This window comes from Somniosus microcephalus, chromosome 7 (assembly GCF_052327205.1).
Source record: "Somniosus microcephalus isolate GS21.2 chromosome 7, FLI_Smic_1.0, whole genome shotgun sequence".
Classification (NCBI taxonomy): Eukaryota; Metazoa; Chordata; class Chondrichthyes; order Squaliformes; family Somniosidae; genus Somniosus; species Somniosus microcephalus.
In genome coordinates, this window is record NC_140993.1 from 207,954,017 (window position 1) to 207,979,020 (window position 25,004).

Below are 25,004 nucleotides of genomic sequence, written 5' to 3' on the forward strand. Positions count from 1 at the left end.
ACAAATTCTAAAGATGTAGATGTAAATGTAAATTCCATTTAAATGCAGAGACCGTTATATCTGCTAACACTTTTGCTATGATTTACTAAAACAACCTTGTCTCTGTATCCACCCTATGGAGTGTGCCAAAACGGAGAGACAGTAACCTTAACTTGTCCATACAGTGTCCATCACAAGCGACAGTGCGAGACCGGTTTTTCTTTCAAGGCAGTGCCATGTTATGAACGTAATTACACATGCCAATGTCTACACTTGGAGCCTTCATAACTTAGTGACCCTTTTCAGGTACTAACTCGAGCTTTGCCATCAACCTGACCGGGATTGTAAACAAATCGCACTTTAACGAGGTGCGAACAACCGCTTCAACTGCCCAAAATAGTCGGCGCTCTTAATACGGTTTAAATGGCGCCTTTGTAATTGATGCCTATGGTAATGGCAAATGGCTAACACCATCTGCCTGATATAGGCGACTATCCAGGATAAGTAGGGATAGTGTAAGTGGTAGGGACTGGACTGGCTAACTCACTTCTTGGCCTAGAAATTCAGTGGCCTGTGCCACCAGTTTGCGCCCAAAGAGGGCTTTTGCGCCAGTCTGCAAACTTCAGGTGAAATTCAGCGGGGCGCTAATGGCGGCGTTAGGCTGTAGCGCTGCGCCGCCACCGATGACGTCATCGGTGTGCGCAGCGCCCCGTTTCCGCGAAGAACGCCATATTAAGTCGCGCCGGCTGCAAACAGCGACCGGTACACAGGGCCTACCTGTGGCGGTAATTAAAGTGGAGGTGCGGCCGGCCGCTTTTTCGGCGGCCGCCTGCCCGCACCTCCTTCCCCGGCCTCCTCCACCCCCCCCCCCCCCCCCCGCGGCATTGCCGGCTGGTTTCCGGGAGCCCGGCACTTCTCCGTTCTGCCGGGCTCTTTTGCCGGCACTCGCGATCGGGGCTCCGGCTGCTGCAGGCACCTCCCCCTTAAGAGAGGGAGGAAGGCCTGCAGTACCGCAGCCTGCCGCTCCGGGTGGCACTGCGGCCACTAGCGCGCCGATAATCAGTTTCAGCGCCCAAGCGTGGCGCCGAAACCCCTGTTTAGCGGCCGCCTTCCACTTGGTGCGCTGACACTGAATATCCCGCTTGCGCAAGTGGATCCGCGCGCAGCGGTAATTCCGGCGCCCAGGCGAGCTGGGCGCCCCATAATGAATTTCTAGGCCCTTGTCTTTCTAAATACAGAATGTGTCACCTGATGCTTTGGCGCACGTGGGTACGAAGGTTAGAAATTACAGACTCATGGTTGGTAATATTTGTGACACTACCACCAATCTAAAGTAATCTTTGCCACAGCCATTTATCCTCTTGAACCCCTTGCGGGCAAGAGAAATAATCCGACATTTCCAAAGGGTTTCTGAGTCTTGGTATCATTCCAATGAGACCACTGCCTGCTGTTCAGTTTCCGTTCCGCTACACCAAGAATTTTGACTGTATTTGATTTGTTCTAGAAATATTCAATAAAAATGAACAAAAAAAAAATATCGCCTCGAACCGAGAATAAAACTCATCAACAGCCTCGGTGCAGATACTGGAGCCAATTCCGATTCAAACTGCTGGGTCTAAAATAAGAGACTTCAGGCTCAGCAGAGCAGCTCTACATTAGGCTATGACGACAAACATAGTTGGTATGATTTAAAGGGGCATTTAAAGGGAATGTAAGAAGACACACGAGCTGGAGCGGCCACGCACCATTGGTTCACCACCATGCAAGCAATACAACGCAATGCGATAAACTAACGAACAAAAATTCAGCTTTCGATGAAACCTTTCACCGTGGGATGTACAGAGATCAAGTTCTCTAGATGTTTTTCCACTCAATGATTAGGACAGCATGTTAGCCAACTTTATTGATCAATGCACAGTTTCATTGCAAAGTCTATACCACAGTGTCTCTCCAATCCTTCTATGGAATATAAGAAAGCGTTCTCTGAAGAGCTCCTCATTTGAGGCCAGCTGACCAGGATTTGGTAAAGGCAAGTATATTTGAGCTGTCTGGCTCAGGGAGGCTCATGGTGCTTAAAAAGTGAGTAAAGGTCACATGGAGCATGTGAGGATAGACGCGAGCGACGAGGCCACAATATCGATTTTAATGACCAGGCCTTATTTAAATAATGTTTCTAGTGCTGCCCACCTGCATGATGCAATTTCTTGCCCACTTGTCCACCTCTAAGGGAGGCTAACGACAGCAGTCCATCGACTGAAGAGAAAATTTAAAAATTGGTGACATGCCTGCAAAGAAAGGGAAGGTGGCCCTCACGTCCGCCGATGCTTCCCCGGAGGTAATAACATAAGAAACAGGAGCAGGAGCAGGCCACTTGGCCCTTCAAGCCAATAAGATCATGGCTGATCTTCTGCCTCAAATGCACCTTCCCACACTATCCCCATATCTCTTGATTCCTTAAGTATCCAAAAATCTATCGACCTCTGTCTTGAATATACTCAACGACTGAGCATCCACAGCCCTCTGGGGTAGAGAATTCCAAAGATTCACCACCCTTTGAGTGAAAAAATTACTCCTCAACTCAGTCCTAAATGGCCAACCCCTTAATCTGGGACTGTGACCCCTAGTTCTAGACTAATTAACATCCTCCCAGCATCAAGCCCTTTAAGAATTTTACATGTTTCAACGAGGTCACCTCTCATTCTTCTAAACTCTAGGGAATATAGGCCTAGTCCACTCAATCTCTCTTCTTAGGACAATCTCCTATTCCCAGGAATCAGTCTGGTGAACCTTCATTGCACACCCTCTAAGGCAAGTATATCCTTCCTTAGGTAAGGAGACCAAAACTGTACACAGTACTCCAGGTGTGGTCTCACCAAGGCTCTATATAATTGCAGTAAGTCTTCTTTACTCTTGTACTCCAAACCCTTTGTAATAAATGCTAACATACCATTTGCTTTCCTAATTGCTTGCTGTACCTGCATGTTAACGTTCAGTGATTCATGTACAAGGACACCCAGGTTCCTCTGAATACCAACATTTCCCAGACTCTCACCAATATTCTGTGTTTCTATTTTTCCTACCCAAGTGGATAACTTTACATTTCTCCACCCCACTAGTTACAGCCTGCCAACCCGAAAATTATCTGTTTATCCCCACTCTCTGTCTTCTCTGTTAACCAACCCTCAATCCATGCTAATATGTTGCCCCCAATCCCATGAGCCCTAATTTTGTGTAATAACCTCGTGTGGTATCTTATTGAATGCCTTCTGAAAATCCAAATACACCACATCCACTGGTTCCCCCTTATCTACCCTGCTAGTTACAACCTCAAAAAACTAACAGATCTGTGATGCGCTATCAATTACTCATAAAAGACTGAGAGTTAAGAGAGTAACTAAAGGCTTTTATTAACAAAAGAATGAAGGTCTGCCTCGAGTGGTCGACCGGTCCAGAAATACAAAGGGCTGGGGAGCAGTCACCTTTATACTAGGACTTGTGGGAGGAGTCAGCCGAGGCATGTCCAGGCATGTACACAGTAGAATACAAACAGTGGTTTACCACATTCACCCCTTGTTTAAAATTGAGTCCGGCGGGGTGAAGTGTATTAAAAGTTAGTGTATTGGAGTCTCTCCGGAGGTCTTGTCTGCCGCTGTGATCGGCGTGGCGACGGCAGGGGTAGTGGAGCTTCCGGCGTCGAGTCCCGCGTAGGCTGTGGCACAGGCGTGTCGTCCTCGTAGATGTCGAGCGGGTCGCGGGGCCCAGGCCTGCCGTCTGCTGGGGCTGGATATCGGATCGTGGGGGGGGAGGGTGGTAGTGAGTAGTGGGTTACTGCGGCCCCCGAGGGTGCAAGGTCTCTTATGGAGACTGTGTCCTCCCGCCCGTCCGGGTATGCAATGTAAGCATACTGGGGGTTGGCGTGGAGGAGGTCGACCCTCTCGACCAGGGGGTCCGTTTTATGGGTCCTCACGTGCCTTCTCAGTAGGACCGGCCCTGGGGACGTCAGCCATGGCGGTAGCGATGTCCCCGATGTGGACTACCTTGGGAAGACAAACATTTTCTCATGAGGGGTGGCGTTAGTGGCAGTGCAGAGCAGTGACCGAATAGAGTGGAGCGCATCGGGGAGCACATCCTGCCAGCGGGAGGTTGGAAGGCCCCTAGACTTTAAGGCTAGCAGGGCGGCCTTCCAAACTGTCGCATTTTCTCTTTCCACCTGTCCGTTCCCCCGGGGGTTGTAACTGGTGGTCCTGCTTGTGGCAATACCCCTAGTTAGCAGGTAGTGACGGAGTTCGTCGCTCATAAACGATGAGCCCCGGTCGCTATGGATATAGCTGGGGAAACCGAACAGGGTGAAGAGGTCGTTCAGACATTTAATGACCGTGGCACTGGTCATGTCCGGGCAGGGGATGGCGAACGGGAAACGGGAGTACTCATCAATAATATTGAGGAAGTACACATTGCGGTCGGAGGAGGGGAGAGGCCCTTTAAAATCAACGCTCAGGCGCTCGAAGGGGCGAGTGGCTTTTATCAGGTGGGCCCTGTCTGGTCTATAAAAGTGCGGTTTGCACTCAGCGCAGACTTGGCAGTTCCTGGTCATGGTCCTGACCTCCTCAATAGAGTAAGGCAGGTTGCAGGCCTTGATGAAGTGGAAGAACCTGGTGACCCCCGGGTGGCAGAGGTCATTGTGGAGGGCCCGCAGTCTATCGATCTGCGCGCTGACGCAGGTGCCACGCGATAGCGCATCCGGGGGTTCATTGAACTTCCCGGGCCGGTACAAGATCTCGTAATTGTAGGTGGAAAGTTCGATTCTCCACCTCAAGATCTTGTCATTTTTGATTTTGCCCCTCTGCTTGTTGTTAAACATGAAAGCAACGGAACGTTGGTCAGTTAGCAGGGTAAATCGTTTTCCGGCCAGGTAGTGCCTCCAATGACGCACAGCCTCCACAATCGCCTGGGCCTCCTTCTCAACAGCGGAGTGTCTGGTCTCCGGGCCTTGGAGGGTTCGTGAAAAGAAGGCCACGGGTCTCCCCGCCTGATTGAGGGTAGCGGCCAGGGCAAAGTCGGACGCGTCGCTTTCCACCTGGAAGGGGATGGATTCATCCACTGCGTGCATGGTGGCTTTGGCAATGTCTTCCTTGATACGGTGGAAGGCTAAGCGGGCCTCTGCCGTCAAGGGAAAAGAGGTGGACTTGATCAGCGGATGGGCCTTGTCCGCATAGTAGGGGACCCACTGGGCATAATAGGAGAAAAACCCTAGGCACCTCTTCAGGGCCTTGAGGCAGTGGGGCAGTGGGAGTTCCATAAGGGGACGCATCCGGTCGGGGTCGGGGCCGATGACTCCGTGTTCCACAACACAGCCAAGGATGGCGAGGCGGTTTGTGCGGAATATGCACTTCTCCTTGTTATAGGTCAGGTTCAGGAGTTGGGCGGTGCGGAGGAATTTTTCGAGGTTTGCGTCATGGTCCTGCAAGTCACGGCCGCAGATGGTCACATTGTCCAGATATGGGAAAGTGGCCTGCAACGCATTTTGATCTACCATCCGGTCCATCTCCCTTTGGAAGATGGAGACCATGTTGGTGACGCCAAAGGGAACCCTAAGGAAGTGGTAGAGGCGGCCGTTTGCCTCAAAGGCAGTATACTGGCGGTCCTCAGGGCGGATAGGGAGCTGGTGGTACACTGATTTCAGGTCAACGGTCGAGAAGACACGGTACTGCGCGATCTGGTTGACCATATCAGCTATGCGGGGGAGTGGGTAGGCGTCCAGCAGGGTGTAGCGATTTATTGTCTGGCTGTAGTCGATGACCAGGCGCTGCTTCTCGCCGGTCTTAACGACCACAACCTGGGCTCGCCAGGGGCTGGTGCTGCCCTCAATAATCCCTTCCTTCAGGAGCCGCTCCACTTCGGTTTTAATGAAAACCCTGTCCCCGGCACTGTATCGCCTGCTCTTTGTGGCGATGGGCTTACAGTCGGGGGTGAGGTTAGCAAACAGTGGGGGGGGGGGGGTGACTCTGAGTGTGGAGAGGTTGCACCTGGTGCGCGGCGGGCAATTTGGGAGCTGCTGGCTGCGGACTGTGAGTGGGGGTAGGGGTCCACCGTACGCCATCGTAACACTTTTAAGGTGGCACTGAAAATCTAACCCCAGCAGGACGGCAGCGCAGAGGTCGGGCAGGACCAGAAGTTTAAAATGATCGTACACGGTCCCGTCTACTACGAGTGTCACTACGCAGTAGCCGCCGATGTCCGCCGACTGGGACTCGGAGGCCATAGAAATCCGCTGGTGCGCAGGCAGGACTGGGAGAGAGCAACGCCGCACCGTGTCGGGGTGGATGAAGCTCTCCGTGCTCCCAGAGTCAAAAAGGCAGATTGTATCATGGCCATTTACCTTAATGTCCATTGTGGAACTGGCCAGCTGGTGCGGTCTCGCTTGGTCCAGTGTAACGGATGCCAGCGTAGGGGTCGGTGTGTCGCTGCAGGTATCAGATGAGGCGGTGTTGGGGGCCTGCTGCGTTCCGGCTGTCGTCCAAGATGGCGGCGTCCACGATCCCCATGTGGCTGGAGGCGTCCAAAATGGCTGCTGTACCGGTGGTTCGCACATGACCGGGGAGGCCCAAGATGGCGGCCCGCATGGCCCACACGCGGCGCTGCTGGGGTTCGGGGTGGCTTTGGCCCTGCAGACGTTAGCGTAGTGTCCCTTCTTCCCGCAGCCCGAGCAGATCGCGTTTTTCGCCGAGCAGCGCGCTCTGGGGTGTTTTGCCTGGCCACAGAAGTAGCATTTCTGGCCTTGGGGCACTGCTGTCTGGCCTTGGGACACTGCTGCGGTAGTTGGGCCGTTGCTGGGGTGTGGCTGGGCTGTCATTCCCCGCGGCGTCCACGGTGCAGAGGAGTAGGCATCCATGCCCCGGTAGGCTGCATCCAGTGATAGTGCGAGTTCAGAGGCCTTGTTGAGGTCGAGGTCACTCTGCTCCAACAGTCGCTGTCGGGTGTAATTGGATCTGTGGCCCGCTACAAAAGCATCCCGGATAAGTTCCTCTGTGTGCACGGCGGCCTTTACATCCTTACAACCACAGGCCCGGCCAAGCACAGACAGTGCCTGAAGGTATTCCACGGTCGATTCCCCAGGTTGTTGTTTACGACTCCCCAGAAGGTGCCTGGCGTACACTTCGTTCACTGGGCGCGTGTACTGGTCCTTGAGGAGCTTGATAGCGTCCGCGTACGAGGTCGCGTCTTGAATGACCGAGTACACTCGGTGGTTCACTTTGGAGGTCAGGACATCCAGTTTGTCCTCGTCCGATTTGATTGCTGCGGAGGCGGTCAGGAATTTTTCGAAACACTTAAGCCAGTGAGTAAACTTGGTGGATGAGTCCGCCTCCCGATGATCTAAGTCCAGGCATGCTGGTGTGAGGATCTTCTCCATTATAAAAATTTTGTTAATAAAATTGATGCGCTATCAATTACTCATAAAAGACTGAGAGTTAAGAGAGTAACTAAAGGCTTTTATTAACAAAAGAATGAAGGTCTGCCTCAAGTGGTCGACCGGTCCAGAAATACAAAGGGCTGGGGAGCAGTCACCTTTATACTAGGACTTGTGGGAGGAGTCAGCCGAGGCATGTACACAGTGGAATACAAACAGTGGTTTACCACAATCTGTCAAAAACGATTTCCGTTTCATAAATCCATGTTGACTCTGCCCAATCATATTATGATTTTCTAAATGTCCTGTTACTACATCCCTAATAATAGATACTAACATTTTTCCTTCTACTGATGTCAGGCTAACTGGTCTATAGGTCCCTGTTTTCTCTCTCCCTCCTTTCTTGAATAATGGGATTACATTTGCTACCTTCCAATCCACGGGGACTGTTCTAGAACCTAGGGAATTCTGGAAGATCAAAACAAATGCATCCACAATCTCTGTAGCCACCTCTTAAAATCCTAGGATGTAGGCCATCAGGTCCAGGGGATTTATTTAAGTCCCACTAATTTCTCCAGTATAATTTCTTTATTGATACTAATTTCTTTTAAGTTCCTCATTCTCACTAGACCCTTGGTTCCCCACTATTTCCAGAATGTTTTTTGCGTCTTCTTCCATGAAAATAGATACAAAGGCCCCGATTTCCGGCTTGTGTGGGAAATGGTCGGATTTCCCCGAATGTGGGGTTTCTGACACACACAAAAAAGTGTCAGCCAGCCCCACGCAATTTTCCCTCAATTGGCCAATTAATTCCCAGCATGTGGGAAGCCTTGCTAATTGTCTAAATCGAGTCAGAAATCCCCACAGTATGATGTCATCATTCGTGGTGCTTTCAAGGTCCATGGCAAGGTCCTCTGAAGGCTTCCAAATAAACCATACAGGATGGCAGAGGAGCCTGCAGCAGCTGTGGCCAGTGCCAGACCCCGAGCTGCCTTCAAATTCGACGAGGCTTCACTGCAGGCATTATTGGATGGGGTTAGGGCCCACAGGGAGGTCCTCTTCCCTAGGTCAGGGAGGAAGAGGCCTCCCACTGAGACCAATGCTGCATGGATGCAGGTGTCAGCAGATGCCAACTCGCTGGGAGTCACCAAAGGAACCTTAGCATTACATCTGTAACTCCTTCCTTTACTCCCCCACAGTACCATCCAGAGCCCCCGTCCTCACTGTGGAGGAGGAAGAGGCTGTGCAGCCAGACTCCTCAGAGGAAGCTCCAACCTCTGAGGGTGCAGCGTCAGCAGAAGTAAGCGCACCCAGCACCAGCGCAGACACTCACACCTCGGGGGGACCTTTGGGACATAGAGTAGTGTTGTCACCTGGTGTTTCACAGCTGACAAGTGAGCCTCAGCAGATTCTGGAGACAGGGACAGCAGTGGAGAGTCCTCGTCGGAGGGCGCAGGGCTCTGCCAGCTCAGCTCAGCTACGCTGCATCTCGACCCTCTGCCTCTGGGTCCATCCGCAAGAGAAGAGGTGATGGATCTCCATGCACAGATGCAGGAGTCTCTGGCAGGTTTTGTCTCCAGGGTCACTGCGAGTGTGGAGCGAATGGAGGAGTCCATAGCGACCATGAGCAGAGCCTTTGTGGAGTCATTGGTGCATGAACGCAGCACCATGGAAAGGTTGGCAACCTCCATGGAGGAGATAACTCGCCAGCATACGGAAAACATGGCGAGTGCTCATAAGAGAATGACATCTCTTGAGGAGCGTTGGCCATCTGTTGAACAGAGAAACCAGATCTTCATGGAAGTCCTTCTGAGTAGGACTGCCAGTGCAGAAACGGGTCCCACTGGCCCCCTAAAGCGCAGCAAGGTGCTCTCAAGCCACTTCCAAGCACTGGCCCCTTCTGGCTTGTGCAGCTTCAGGTGAGTGAGCAGCAGCCTGGTGCTCCTGGTAATCATCCTGCTGTTCCTGGTTCTGCTGCTGCCACCTCTGCTGTTGGAGATCCTCTAATGCCAGGAAGGGAAGGTGCCAAAGACCTCCCATGCTTCCAGCAGATGCCTCGGTTGAGGAGGTCCTGAGTTAGGGTGGTGAGAGGGGCTTCCCAGGAGCTCACACTGAAGAAGTGTGTGAGGCTCCAACTTTCTGCAGCTGCTCCTAAGGCTTCAAATAGTTCCCCTAAGCCTTGATCAACAAGGTCCTGCAGCCTGCAAATGCTGCCTCTTTAAATATCTTCAGCCCTCAGCGACCTGCTGCTGCAAGCAAGCAAGCCAGCTGTTTTCACGCCAGCTCTCATCGGCGGGGTTCCCCGCAGGCGGGTTTCAGGTGGGGAAAGCCCCAAAGTCGCAACAGCACGGGAAAATCGTCCTTAACAAGGTGATCATTGGTGATTAGTGTGCCGACGAGCAGGCCCGCCAGCGGCAGGCGGGACTGAAGCGGGGCGTGTGGAAACGGCGGTCCGAAAGTCGGACGGGGCGGGGAAACAGGCCGGGGGGGGGGGTCCCGACCCGCTTTTTCCGCAATTTTCGGACCACGGCCGCATGAAAAGCCGCCCGAAAATCGAGGCCAAAGTATTTGTTTAATGTCTCGGCCAGTTCCTTATTCCCCATTATAATTTCTCCTGTAAGGGACCCACGTTCACTTTTGCTAATCTCTTCCTTTTTACATACCTATAGAAGCGTTTACAATCTGTTTTTATGTCTCTTGCTAGTTTACTCTCATATTCTCTTCCTTAATCAAATTCTTGGTCATCCTTTGCTTAATTCTAAGATCCTCCAAAGCCTCAGGCTTACTATTCTTTTTGACAACATTATAAGCCTCTTCCTTTAATCTAATACTATCTGTAACTTCTCTTGTTAGCCACGGTTGGACTACTAATCCCACGGGGTTTTTATTCCTTAGGGGAATGTATATTTGTTTTGAATTATGAATTAATTCTTTAAATGTTTGCTATTGTTTATCTACCGTCATATCTTTTAATCTTGTTTCCCAAACTACCTTAGTCAACTCGCCCCTCATACCTACGTAGTTTGCTTTGTTCAGATTTAAAATCCTAGTTTCGGCTTAACTAAATCTCTCTCAAACTCAATGTAAAATTCTATCACATTATGATCATTCTTCCCTAGAGGCTCCTTTACTACAAGGTTATTATAGTTAACATAAGCAAGAAAACTTTATTACGAAAAATAATGACACTAAAGACTAACAAATCCCCAGAACCTGATGGCTTCCACCCCAGGATTTTAAAGGAAGTAGGTGAGGAAATTTCAGATGCTTTAGCCATAATCTTCCAAGGTCTCCTGATTCAGGAATTTTTTAGTTTGGAAAATTGCAAATGTAACTTCATTATTTAAGAAAGGTGAGAGAAACAAGGAAATTATAGACATGTTATTCTAACATCTGTTGTGGGGAAGTTATTGGAATCTATAATTAAGGACAGAGTGACCGAGCACTTACAGAAATGTGAGCTGATTAGAGAGAGCCAACATGGATTTGTAAAGGATAGGAATGTCGAACAAACCTTAATGAATTTTTTGAGGAAGTAACTAAAGTAGTAGACAGGGGAATGTCTATGGATGTTGTTTATATGGACTTCCAGAAGGCATTCAATAAGGATCCACATAAGAGACTGTTAGCTAAAATTAAAGCTCATGGAAGTGAGGACAAATTATTGACCTGGTTAGGCGGTGGAAGACAGAGTTAGGATAATGCGTATGTATTCGAATTGGAAGGAAGTGACTATTGGTGTGGAACAAGGATCTGCACTTGGGCCTCAACTACTCACTATATTTATTAATGACTTAGCTAACCCAATAGAGAGCCATATATCCAAGTTTGCCAATGACAACGATTGGTGGCATAGTAAGTATTGTGGACGGCAGCATAACATTACAAAGACACATTGATAGATTAAGTGAGTGTGTAAAACTGTGGCAGATGGATTTCAGCACAGGCAAGTGTGAGGTCATCATTTTGGACCAAAAAAGGATCGATCCAAGTACTTTTTAAATGATGAATATCTATGAAACATAGAAGATAGGAGCAGGAGTAGGCCATTCGGCCCTTCGAGCCTGCTCCGCCATTCAATGAGATCATGGCTGATCATCCAAATTCAGTACCCTGTCCCTGCCTTCTCCCCATATCCCTTGATCCCTTTAGCCTTAAGAAATATATCCAACTCTTTTTTGAATATATTTAATGAACTGACCTCCATCGCCCTCTGTGGCAGAGAATTCCACAGGTTCACCACTCTCTGGGTGAAGAAATTCCTCCTCATTTCAGTCCTAAATGGCTTACCCCTTATCGTTAGACTATGACCCCTGGTTCTGGACTCCCCGGCCATCATAAACATCCTTCCTGCATCTAGTCTGTCCAGGCCTGACAGAATTTTATAGGTTTCGATGAGATCCCCTCTCAATCTTCTAAACTCCAGTGAGTATAAGCCCAATCGACACAATCTCTCCTCATACGTCATTCCTGCCATCCCAGGTATCAGCCTGGTGAATCTTCGCTGCACTCCTTCCATGGCAAGAACATCCTTCCTCAGGTAAGGCGACCAAAACTGCACACAATACTCAAGGTGCGGTCTCACCAAGGTCCTGTACAACTGCAGCAAGACATCCTTGCTCCTGTACTCGAATCCTCTTGCTATGAAGGCCAACATACCATTTGCCTTCTTAACCACCTGCTGCACCTGCATGCATACCTTCAGCGACTGCTGCACAAGGACACCCAGGTCTCGTTGCACTTCCCCTGTTCCCAATCTATTGCCATTCAGATAATAATCTGTCTTCCTGTTTCTGCCACCAAAGTGGATAACCTCACATTTATCCACATTATACTGCATCTGCCATGCATCTGCCCAATCACCCAACCTATCCAAATCATACTGGAGTTTCTCTGCATCCTCCTCACAGCACACACGCCCACCCAGCTTTGTGTCGTCTGCAAACTTGGAGATATTACATCTAGTTCCCTCGTCTAGATCATTAATATATATTGTGAATAGCTGGGGTCCTAGCACCGATCCCTATGGTACCCCACTAGTCACTGCCTGCCACTCGGAAAAAGAGCTGTTTATTCCAACTCTTTGCTTCCTGTCTGCCAACCAGTTCTCTATCCAAGTCAGTACCTTACCCCCAATCTCATGTGCTTTAACTTTGCACGCTAATCTCTTATGCGGGACCTTATCAAAAGCCTTCTGAAAGTCCAAATACACCACATCCACTGGTTCTCCCTTATCTATTTTCTACCAGTTACATCCTCAAAAATTCCAATAGATTAGTCAAGCATGATTTACCTTTTGTAAATCCATGTTGACTTTGTCTGATCCTGTCACGGTTTTCCAAGTGCTCTGCTATTACATCTTTTATAATGGACTGTAGCATTTTCCCCACTACCGATGTCAGGCTTACCGGTCTATAATTCCCCGTTTTCTCTCTACCACCTTTTTTTAAAATAGTGAGGTTACATTAGCTACCCTCCAATCCATGGGAACTGTTCCAGAGTCTATAGAATTTTGGAAGATGACCAGCAATGCATCTACTATTTCTAGGGCCACTTCCTTAAGTACCCTAGGATGTAGATTATCAGGCCCTGGGGATTTATCGGCCTTCAATCCCGTCAATTTCCCTAACACCATTTCCCTACAAATACTGATTTCATTCAGTTCCTCCCTCTCATTAGACCTTATGTTCCCCGACATCTCTGGGAGGTTATTTGTGTCTTCCTTTGTGAAAACAGAACCAAAGTATGTATTTAATTGGTCCGCCATTTCTTTGTTCCCCATTATAAATTCCCCTGATTCCGACTGCAAGGGACCTACGCTTGACTTCACCAATCTTTTTCGCTTCACATATCTATAGAAGCTTTTATAGAGTCAGTTTTTATGTTCCCTGCAAGCTTACTCTCATAATCTATTTTCCCCCTCTTAATTAATCCCTTTGTCCTCCTTTGTTGAATCCTAAACTGCTCCCAATCCTCAGGTTTGCTGCTTTTTCTGGCCAATTTATATGTCTTCTCCTTGGATCTTATGCTATCCTTAATTTCCCTTGAACAGCAGGAGGTCCAAAGAGACTTGGGGGTCCATGTACACAGATCACTAAAATGTAGTAGTTTGTTACAAAAAATAATCAAAAAGGCTAATGGAATGTTAGCCTTTATAACTAAAGGGTTAGAATATAAAGGAGATTTTGCTACAGCTATACAACACCCTGGAGTACAGTGTACATTTCTGGGAACTGCACCTTAGAAAGAATATATTGGCCTTGGAAGGAGTGCAGCGCAGTTTTACCAGAATGTTGCCAGGACTCCAAGGGTTAGATTATCAGAAGATATTACATAAACTATGCTTGTATTCCTGGAATATAGAAGGTTGAGGGGTGATTTGATTGGGGGGTTTAAGAATTTTGAAAGGAATTGATAGGGTAGATAGAGAGAAACTTTTTCCGCTGGTGGGGGAGTCTAGGACAAGGGGACAAGACCTTAAAATCAGAGCCAGGCCATTCAGGAGAGGAAATAACAACAGAAAATGCTGGAAAAACTCAGCAGGTCAGGCAACATCCGTGGTAGAAGTGTGGAGCTATCCCACGACTCTCCAGTTTTAACGGAGGCGGGATAAGGCGTGGGCGACCAATCAGGAGGCGGATTGGTCATTCATACCTTTTAAGGACGTTGTGTGCACCTCCATATTAACAGGATTTCAATTTTTAACTACAATTGATCTGGTTTCCCAGGCAGGTAAAATGAGTCGAGAAGATTTGGATCCATCAGGCAAGTACCTTTACTGCACTGTCTGCGGGCCAGGAGGAGCAGGGTGTTTCCTCCAGGCCCAACAAGCTACCCAGTAAAAAAAAAACCTCAACTCCACAATCTCCCCCATCACTGAACTCCCCGGCGACCATCGACTCCCCCCAACACCGTGCGATCACCGACTCCCACCGCCCCCCGCCCCACCGTGCGATCACTGCAGTAGCACGCCAGTTTGTTTTAACTGGAAGGGGAACTGATACTGTTTAATAGACACTTGACACTAATCCCTCCCCATCTAATTGATGTCCCTGCAAAGATAATCGCAGTGGTGTGAAAAGGACAAATAAAGAACATAAGGTCAGAAATGGGGATGTTCGCTGATGACTGCCCAGTGTTCAGTGCCATTCGCAACTCCTCAGATAATGAAGCAGTCCATGCCCGCACGCAGCAAGACCTGGACCACATTCAGGCTTGGGCTGTTAAGTGGCAGGTGACATTTGCACCACAGAAGTGTCAGGCAATGACTATCTCCAACAAGCGAATGTCTAACCACTGCCCCATGACATTCAACAGCATACCATCGCTGAATCCCCCATCATCAACATCCTGGGGGGTCACCATTGACCAGATTCTTAACTGGACCAGCTGTGGCATATAAATACAGTGGCAACAAGAGCAGGTCAGAGGCTGGATATTCTGTGGCGAGTGTCTCACCTCCTGACTCCCCAAAGCCTTTCCACCATCTACAAGGCACAAGTAAGGAGTGTGATAGAATACTCTCCACTTGCCTGGATGAGTGCAGCTCCAACAACACTTAAGAAGCTCGACACCATCCAGGACAAAGCAGCCTGCTTGATTGGCACCCCATCTACCACCTTAAACATTCACTCCCTCCACCACTGGCGTACCGTGGCTGCAGTGTGTACCATCTACAAGATGCACTGCAGCAACTTGCCAAGGCTCCTTCGGCAGCACCTCCCAAACCCGTGACCTCTTCCACCTAGAAGGACAAGGGCAGCAGGCACATGGGAACACCACCACCTCCAAGTTCCCCTCCAAGTCACATACCACCCTGACTTGGAAATACATTGCTGATCCTTCATTGCCGCTGGGTCAAAATCCTGGAACTCCTTCCCTAACAGCACTGTGGGAGTACCTTCACCACACGGACTGCAGCAGTTCAAGGCGGCGGCTCACCACCACCTTCTCAAGGGCAATTAGGGATGGGCAATAAATGCTGGCCATTCCAGCGATGCCCACATCCCGTGAATGAATGAAAAAAAGCAAGCCCGCACATAAAAAGGTAAGAAAAATATTTAGCCGTCCATTCCACAGAATTTTTTCTCTACTGTTTTGATTTGTTAACTGTATGTGTTCCAGCAGTTGTCAGCTTGGCTCAGTTGGTGTATTTCTGCGCCAGAGTCACAAAGGTCGTCAGTTCATGTCCTACTCAAGGACTTCAGCACATAATCGGGACTGATACTCGAGCAGAGTACGGAGGGAGTGGGGCATTCTGGCAGGTACTGTGCTACAGATGAGAAACAGATGCCCTGACTGTGTATCTCGATGGTTCAGTTGGGTAAAAGGACTCCATGGCACTATTCGAAAGAGCAGACAGTTGTCCTAGTTAACATTTCACCTTCAAGCAAAACCAAATATGCTGTTCATTCATCTCATTGCTGTTTGTGGGACCTTTCTATCTACTTAAGGACCGACACATTTGCCAACATAATAGTCACTGTACCTTCAAAACAAGTACTTTGAGACATTTCAGAGAAATATGATCAGGTGCTATATCAAAACGTTCTTGTAACTGAAGTAAATAAATTTGAGGGTGTGATATGCTGTTAGTAACAGACAGTGCTTGCCCAAGGCGCAATGCACCATCATGGACTAATTAACATAAGAATTTAAATAACTTTTTTTTGCAGATTACAAAAAGGACCTTAAGGGTGACTAACAACATCCCAGAGAAAGTTATAAGGCATGCCATAACCTACTCAATTTAATTTTATGTTGCAATTACATTTCTATGGGACATCATCAATTTTTACACATTGTAATTTTTTTTTTTTTAAATACCGAAAACTGATGCTATCAGTCACCTAAAGGACGCAATCCGGAAAAGGTGTCAAGCCAAATTAGGGTTCTTTTACTTCATATAATTACAAGCCCATGCTCCTCTTCGCCAGCTTCTTGCTGCTAAGGCGGCTATATTTAGAAACACACAACGGGAACTGCAACCACTTGCCACGGAGAGGCTGATGAGCAAGCAGCACAGCTTCTTTTAACAGACGCTCGTCAGTATAGGCTGCAATCAGGAAATTAATAGTCTGTCAATCCAACATTATGAATAGAGAAACAGCTGAAACTCTGCAAGGACCCAATTACACGCAAAAAAAGAACCATTTCTCTATTTTATCATCAGTGATGAGAAAAGCACAGCATTTAATTTCACAATACAGATGATGCAGTTCCATAACTGAAACTTGCCCTAGTTCAAGTAAGCTGAAGATATTCATTAAAAGTAAAACCTAGTAAACAAATTTGATATACACTCATCTTTTGTTGTAAAAACTTAATACCCTGCCTGACAAAAATCTATCAACGTCAGTTTTGAAATTTTCAGTTGACCTAGTCTCAACAGCTTTTTGGGGAGTTCCAGATTTCCACTACCCTTTGTGTGAAGAAGTGCTTCTTGACCCCTGAATGGCCTAGCTCTAATTTTAAGGTTATGTCCCCTTGTTCTGGACTCCCCTCAACCAGAGGAAATAGTTTCTCTCTATCTACCCTATCAATTCCTTTAATCATTTTAAACACCTCCATTAGATTACCCTTAATCTTCTATACTCAAGGGAATACAATCCTAGTCTATGCAATCTGTACTGATAATTTAGCCCTTTTTGCCCCGGAATCATTCTGGTGAATCTGTGCTGCACCTCCTCCAAGACCAATATATCCTTCCTGAGGGGTGGTGCCCAGAGCTGAACAATGTACTCTAAATTGAGTCTAACCAGAGCTTTATATAACTGTAATAATCTAGCTTCCACCCCTTTGTATTCCAGCAACCTTGTGATAAAGGTCAACATTCCATTCGTCTTTTTAATTATTTTTGGTACCTGTCCACTAGCTTTTAGCGATTTCTGTACACTGACCTCTAAATCTCTCTGCTCCTCCACAGTTCCTAGTTTTTCACCATTATAGAAAATACTCTGCTCTATCTTCCTTAGGTCCAAAGTGGATAACCTCACCTAATCTATAAATGTCCCTTTGCAACTTTCTGCTCCCATCTGCACTATTTACTTAGTGACATCAGCAAACTTGGACATATGGCTCTCCACTCCTTCATCTAAGTTATTTATAAATATAGTGAAAAGCTGAGGCCCCAGTACAGATCCCTGGGGGATACCAATAGTGACCTCCTGCCAATTTGAGTACATACTCATTATCGCAACTCTCTGTTATCTACCTTCAAACCAATTCCCTACCCATGTCAGTAAGTTACCTCCAATTCATGTACTCTCATTTTTGTTAACAGTCTCTTATGTGGAACCTTATCGAATCCCTTCTGGAAGTCCATATAAATAACATCCATAAACATTCCCTTATCTGCCATGCAAGTTACCTCCTTGAAAAATTCAACTATTTCATTAGACACTTTACAAATCCATGCTGACTCTCTCTGATCAGTTCATATTTGTCCAAGTGCTCACTTACTCTGTTCCTAATAACAGATTCTACTAACTTCCCCACAATAGAAGTTAGACAAATAGGCCTATAATCTCCTAGTTTATTTCTCCTACCTTTCTTAAATAATGAAGCGACATTTGCAATTTTCCAATCCAAGGGCACAATTCCTGAATCGAGTGTGTTTTGGAAGATTATGATTAGAGCATTTACAATTTCTTTTAATACCCTGGGGTGGGTCCTGCTGGGGATTTGTCTATCTTTAGTCCTATTATTTTCTCCATTACCTTTTTAAAAAAAAAACTTATATTGAATCTAGTACGCTCCTCCCCTCGATTTATTTTTATTTTTCCTCATATCTCTGGTACTTTATTCTCATCCTCCACTGTGAAGACTGATACAGTAAGTATTTAGCAAGTCTGCCATTTCCAGATTTTCAATGACAATATCACCTGCGTTTATCTTTAAGGGGCCCACATTACTCGTAACCACCTCTTTCATGACCAGACTGGGATATGACAGCCCACTGCCCTCATCGCCGAGACAACCAGACAGGGAGGTCATCATCAGCCAATCGATGTTCATCGTGTCGCAGCTGCCAGAGGAAAGTCGCTCCCAATCGGAGATTGTGGAGCCAGAGAGCTGGGATCACACGGCCAGCGCTACACCTCTAAAGCATCCGAGTGAGAGTCGCAGACCTAAAAGGTTCCCAGTGGCCAGGGCGGGGAGGGGGGAGCGGGGTGGAGGATGATTTGCAGGAGGAGGATTGGGCCAATGACCCCTGAAAAGAGTGCCTGATCTGCAGGCAGCGATTCCTGGATGCATACATGACGCAGGCACTGGAATATCACACTGACAGCCACTACTTCATCAGCATGAGCGCAACCGTCACGTTGCAGTGACAGGTCCCCCCTGTATTTCACCTTCCAGCCCTGGCACGCAAACATGCGATATGGTCATTTATCACATTGCTGTTTGTGGGAGCTTGCTGTGCGCAAATTGGCTGCTGCGTTTCCTACATTACAACAGTGACTACACTCCAAAAGGTACGTCATTGGCTGTAAAGCGCTTTGGGACGTCTGGTGGTCGTGAAAGGCACTGTAGAAATGCAAGTCTTTCTTTTTCTTTCTTTCTCACATGGTGAGGAATATTGAGGCTCTGGGAAGGATGCAGACGAGGGCCACAAGATTAAAACACCTTAGTTACCCAGATAGACTCAACGAGCTGGGTCTCTATATTTTAGAGAAGCATAGACTTGATTTGATTGAGGTTTATAAAATAATCAAGGGACTAGTTTGTGTTTATGTAGACCAATTATTTCATTGCAATTGAATAGGTTAGGGAGGAGCAGGGGTCTCGCTTACAAGTTATGTAAGAGCAGAACTAGGTTGGGTGTTAGGAGGTTCTTGTTTTCCCAGAGAATAGTGGACCTGTGGAACAGGTCGTCGCTCGTGCGGTGAACACTAATTCACTGTATCCTTTCAAGATCATGTCGTACAAGAGGTTGGTTTCCTGTAATATAAATCAGGGTCTCTGTGATCTCCTGGACTAGTTTTGATCAGAAGAATTTTCCAGATGTTTGATCCCTGATTATGTTTTTTTGCCTCTCCCAGGAGATTACATGGATTCTGGGTGGGTGGGTGTGTCTGCATTGTGATGCATTAAATGGGCCTCAACAACATAGGACTTGCTAGATGAAAAAAGACCAAGGTCCATCTAGTTTGCCCTCTTGTCATTCTGGTAGTCGCATGATACAATGATAATGAAGTTGTTGACTATTCATAGCAAACAATCTTTATTAGTGTACAACAGACCCAGAAATGTCACAGGAAAACCAATAGAAATCCAAATTCTCTCTTGTTTCTTTAATATACTTGTAAAATCCTTCAGTTTTCCCTCAAGATTTTTCTCACATTCCATTTTTACAGCTCTTGCTACTCTCTTTGGATCCCTTTGCTGTTCCTTCTTTTAATCGCTCCATTGGTGGCTGTGCCTTCTGTTGCCGAGGCCCTAAGCTCTGGAATTCCCTCCTTAAACCTCTCCGCCTTTCTTTCCTCCTTTAAGACGCTCCTAAACCTTACCTCTCGTCTTCTGCCCTAATATCTCCTGTGTGCCTCGGTGACAAAATTTTGTTTGAGAACGCTCTGTGAAGCACCTTGGGACGTTTTACTACGTTAAAGGCAACATTCCCTCTAAGCTGCGCAGCTCTCTGCTGGTCCCGCACAGCCCGGGACCGGCTTTTCCAATGTTAAATTTCGTGCATGCTGTGAATGGGTCGCGCGGCCAAAAGTTAGGGGGAACATTGGTTAAAGGCGCTATATAAAGGGAGGACTCGTAAAAATCAACATTTCATTGTGCAGTACACACGTCTGCTGCATATATGACAAATAAAATTGAATTGAATTGAATTAAATACAAATTGTTGTTGTTGTTTATAGCTCCCCTGGTACGCGAGATCTCCACTGTTCTTTGTATTCGTCTAAGTAACATGCTCTCCATCCCTCAGATTCTTACCATAGGTTTTTCAAACTCTGTTTCTGAAGAGGTTGGTGACAAAGGGCTGACAGGACTCAACGACGGCGAGCTCTCAACACTGGAAATGTAGTCTGGATCAGGAACATAGAGAATCTACAAGAGAGAGATAGAGAGAGAGAGTAAAAAAAAAGGTACTCAACAACTAATTACAAACCTCATTGTCTGATGTATACTATCCTTATTAATATTTAGATCATCTAAGTACTTACTCACTGCAATCCCCTACTTACAATCAATAAACACAATGAAAATAAAAATTTACTTTTGTCTTCCATTTTAAGATAAGGCTCCTTTGCAACTATGGGGGTGATTTTCATTCAGAAGTTGGGAAGGAGGCGGGACTACAACTTTCGGGTTGTAGTCCCGCCTCCATCGAGATGCGGCCAATCCACACGATTTTCACTTGATTGACCTTGCTGAGCCCGCTGGCAAGGGCCACCCGGCAACAGGTGATGTCACAGACTGAAATTTCATCTGTCAAGACGTGTTGGCAGATGAAATATCAGTGTTTCACAGCTGTTTGAAGCTGTCAAACACTGACAGTCTTACTTCTAACCTGAGTCCTTCTACGCAGGCTCAGTTAGAAATCTCGCCGGCACTGAAAGCTGCAGGCTGTCACTTTTGACAGATCGCAGCCATTCCGCTTTCTGTGTCGGCTGAATGATGACTCCCAAAACCTAGAGGAAGGAAGGCTGTAAAGGTAAGTACAGGTAATTTAAACTTCTTTACACACTTTAGACACACCAAACACACTTACCTTTGCACTCATGCACCCATCACTCACCTGAACACCGGCATCTCGACCCCTCCAAGTCCTTCAACCCGACGGCCCGACTCCTCTAACTTGGCGTGGTTTGGAGCCGTTGGGAATCCCACACAACAACCTTCAAAATAGGGATCAGGCTAAAAACTGCCTGTTAACAGGCAGTTAATTGGCACTAATCCCTTCCCGCTTCGGGTCGGCGGGTCCCAGTGTGGGGCGGGTACCTGCCTCCTTTGAAACTTACACGGAGGCGGGTTTTGGGCGGGATGGTGTCGGGGCCCCCGAATTCGGGAATTTAACCCCCCGCACGCCTCCAATCCCGACTCCATGGCACACTGAGAATCGACCCCAATAGCTGGTGGGCTCTCTGATGGCACAGTGGGAAAAGCGCTGTGGCATCAAGCCAAACATGGCTGTGCTGCTGAACCAGCCAATCACAACCGGTGGGAACATACAACTGAACTCAGAGGAGGGGAGAAAGGAGAACAAAGAACCAAAATTTCTGCTCCTCATCAGGATCCAAGGCCCACTGGTGGAAGTGTGATTTATGGACATTGGGCAAGGGCTAGCATAATATCAGACCTGACTTTGATGTCCTCTACAACTGACTGGTCAGCTAACACTATTGAGGCTCACAGGGAAAGAATGTAAATTTGACCTTATACCGAAATGGAAAGATTGAATAGGCTGGGGCTCTTTTCTCTAGGAAAGAGAAGACTTGAGGGGTGACCTGATGACCAAGCCATTAAGGTTATGAATGGGTTTTAGAGAGTAGACGTAGAGAAGATGTTTCCACTTGTGGGGAAGACCAAAACTAGGGGCCATAAATATAAGACAGTCACTAATAAATCCAATAGTGAATTCAGGAGAAACTTCTTTACCCAAAGAGTAAATGGTTAGAATGTGGAACTCGCTACCACAAGGAGTAGTTGAAGTGAATAGTATAGATGCATTTAAGAGGAAGCTAGATAAACACATGAGGGAGAAAGGAATGGAAGAATATGTTGATAGGGTGAGATGAAGAGGTGGGAGGGTGAGATGAAGAGGTGGGAGGAGGCTCGTGTGGAGCATAAATCAGTTGGGCCGAAAGACCCATTTCTGTTCTGTACATTCTAGTTAATTCTTTGTAATGTATATGCAGTTGTTCTGGTGCTGTATAATAATCTGCCCAAGCCCAATGTAAATGGGCACTCACCAGCACCAGGAACCTTAAGCGGTGCTACATGACTTTTTCAAGAAGTTATACAATATCTGTGACAATGCACTGCTTCCCAGGGACCACAGCCAGCAGTGTAATGCATTAATTACGTCTACTTGTGAAGCAAACCATCACCCAGGAAAGTGTCAGCTTGGCTCAATCAGTTGCACTCTCACCAAACACTAGTGGTCAGGTACAAAAATAATTTAAAAGGCTAATGGAATGTTGGCCTGTATCACAAGGGGGCTGGAATACAAAAGGGGATGACGTTAAATTACAGCTGTACCGAGCTCTGGTTAGACCCTATCTGGAGCACTGCGTTCAATTCTGGGCACCGCACCTCAGGAAGGATATACAGGCCTTGGAGAGGATGCAGCGCAGATTCACCAGAATGATTCCGGGGCTAAAAGGGTTATGAGGACAGGTTGCACAGACTTGTATTCCTTCGAGTATAGAAGATTATGGGTTGATCTAATGGAGGTGTTTAAGATGATTAAAGGAGTTGATAGGGTAGAGCGAGAAAGAAACTATTTCCTCTGGTCCGCAAGTCCAGAAGAACAGGGTGTAACCTTAAAATTAGAGCCAACCGTTCAGGGGTGATGTCAGGAAACACTTCTTCACACAAAAGTTAGTGGAAATCTGAAACTCTCTCCCTAAAAAGCTGTTGTGGCTAAATTGAATTCAATTGAAAATTTCAAAATGGAGAATGATCGATTTTTGTTATGGTGTGGAGATGTTAGGCAGGGGTATTAAAGGATATGGAACCAAGGTGAGTAGATGAAGTGAAAATACAGATCAGCCATGAGCAAATTGAATGTCGGAACAAGCTCAAAAGGCTGAATGGTCGACGTTGCTATGTTGTACTCCAGGATTTGAGCGTCTAAATTAAGACGATACTTCAATGCAGTACTGAGGGAGTACTGTATTGCAAAAGTTGTCTATCTTTGGTTTAAACATAAAACCAAGTTTTGGCTGCTGGTCCTAGGAACATAGAAAATAGGAGCAGGAGTAGGCCATTTGGCCCCTCGAGCCTGCTCCGCCATTTAATGAGATCATGGCTGATCATCCAAATTCAGTACCCTGTCCCTGCTTTCTCCCCATATCCCTTGATCCCTTTAGCCTTAAGAAATATATCTAACTCCTTCTTGAATATATTTAATAAATTGGCCTCAACTGCCTTCTGTGGTAGCGAATTCCACAGGTTCACCACTCTCTGGGTGAAGAAATTCCTCCTCATCTCAGTCCTAAATGGCTTACCCCTTATTCTTAGACTGTGACCCTTGGTTCTGGACTCCCCCACCATCGGGAACATCCTTCCTGCATCTAGTTTGTCTAGTCCTGTTAGAATTTTATAAGTTTCAATGAGATCCCCTCTCATTCTTCTAAACTCTAGCAAATATAAGCCTAATCGACCCACTCTCTCCTCATACGTCATTCCTGCCATCCCAGGTATCAGTTTGGTGAATCTTCGCTGCACACTCTCCATGGCAAAAACATCCCTCCTCAGATAAGGCGACCAAAACTGCACACAATACTCAAGGTGTGGTCTCACCAAGGCCCTGTACAACTGCAGCAAGACATCCTTGTTCCTGTACACGAATCCTCTCGCTATGAAGGCCAACATACCATTTGCCTTCTTAACCACCTGCTGCACCTGCATGCTTACCTTCAGCGACTGGTGCACAAGGACACCCAGGTCTCGCTGCACTTCCCCTTTTCTCAATCTATCGCCATTCAGATAATAATCTGCCTTCCTGCTTTTGCCACTAAAGTGGATAACCTCGAATTTATCCACATTATACTGCATTTGCCATGTTTCTGCCCAATCACCCAACCTGTCCAAATCATACTGGAGTTTCTCTGCATCCTCCTCACAGCACACACGCCCACCCAGCTTTGTGTCGTCTGCAAACTTGGAGATATTACATCTAGTTCCCTTGTCTAGATCATTAATATATATTGTGAATAGCTGGGGTCCTAGCACCGATCCCTACGGTACCCCACTAGTCACAGCCTGCCACTTGGAAAAAGACCAGTTTATTCCAACTCTTTGCTTCCTTTCTGCCAACCAGTTCTCTATCCAAGACAATACCTTACCCCCAATCCCGTGTGCTTTAACTTTGCACGCTAATCTCTTATGTGGGACCTTATCGAAAGCCTTCTGAAAGTCCAAATACACCACATCCACTGGTTCTCCCTTATCTATTCTACCAGTTACATCCTCAAAAAGTCCAGTATTTTTGTAAATTACCTTTTGTGAATCCATGTTGACTTTGTCCGATCCTGTCACTGTTTTCCAAGTGCTCTGCTATTACATCTTTTATAATGGACTCTAGCATTTTCCCCACTACCGATGTCAGACTTACCGGTCTATAATTCCCCGTTTTCTCTCTACCACCTTTTTTAAATAGTGGGGTTAAATTAGCCCTCCAATCCATGGGAACTGTTCCAGAGTCTATAGAATTTTGGAAGCACTTTAAAAAGGTCTCACAGCAATGTTCAATGAAGAACCAAGTTTACATAGTGTCCTGGCTGACATTTCTCCTTCATGCGTTGGTTGTGATCTAGATAGTGGATGCCTTGGTTGTGATCTTCCAAAAATTCCCTAGATTCAGGAACAGTTCGAGCAGATTGGAAGGTAGCAAATGTAAATTCAAGAAAGGAGGGAGAGAGAAAACAGGAAACTACAG

The 25,004-nt window shown here is 47.0% G+C and overlaps 1 protein-coding gene across 7 annotated transcripts in view; it reads right to left on the reverse strand.

Annotated features, from left to right (window-relative positions):
• Nucleotides 1–25,004, reverse strand: part of LOC147115101 (oxidation resistance protein 1-like) — a 1,180,356-nt gene that overhangs the window by 235,090 nt on the left and 920,262 nt on the right. For 6 of the 7 annotated variants that reach the window (XR_015079050.1, XM_085993383.1, XM_085993379.1 and 3 more), the window contains one exon: nt 20,333–20,446. Coding sequence is in view for 6 of the 7 variants with exons in the window: in XM_085993383.1 (XP_085849509.1) it covers nt 20,333–20,446 (114 nt within the window). In the remaining variant the exon portion in view is untranslated. Of the gene's footprint in view, nt 1–15,402; nt 16,443–20,332; nt 20,447–25,004 lie in introns of those variants that run through there. The other variant, XM_085993385.1, reaches the window with a different exon arrangement.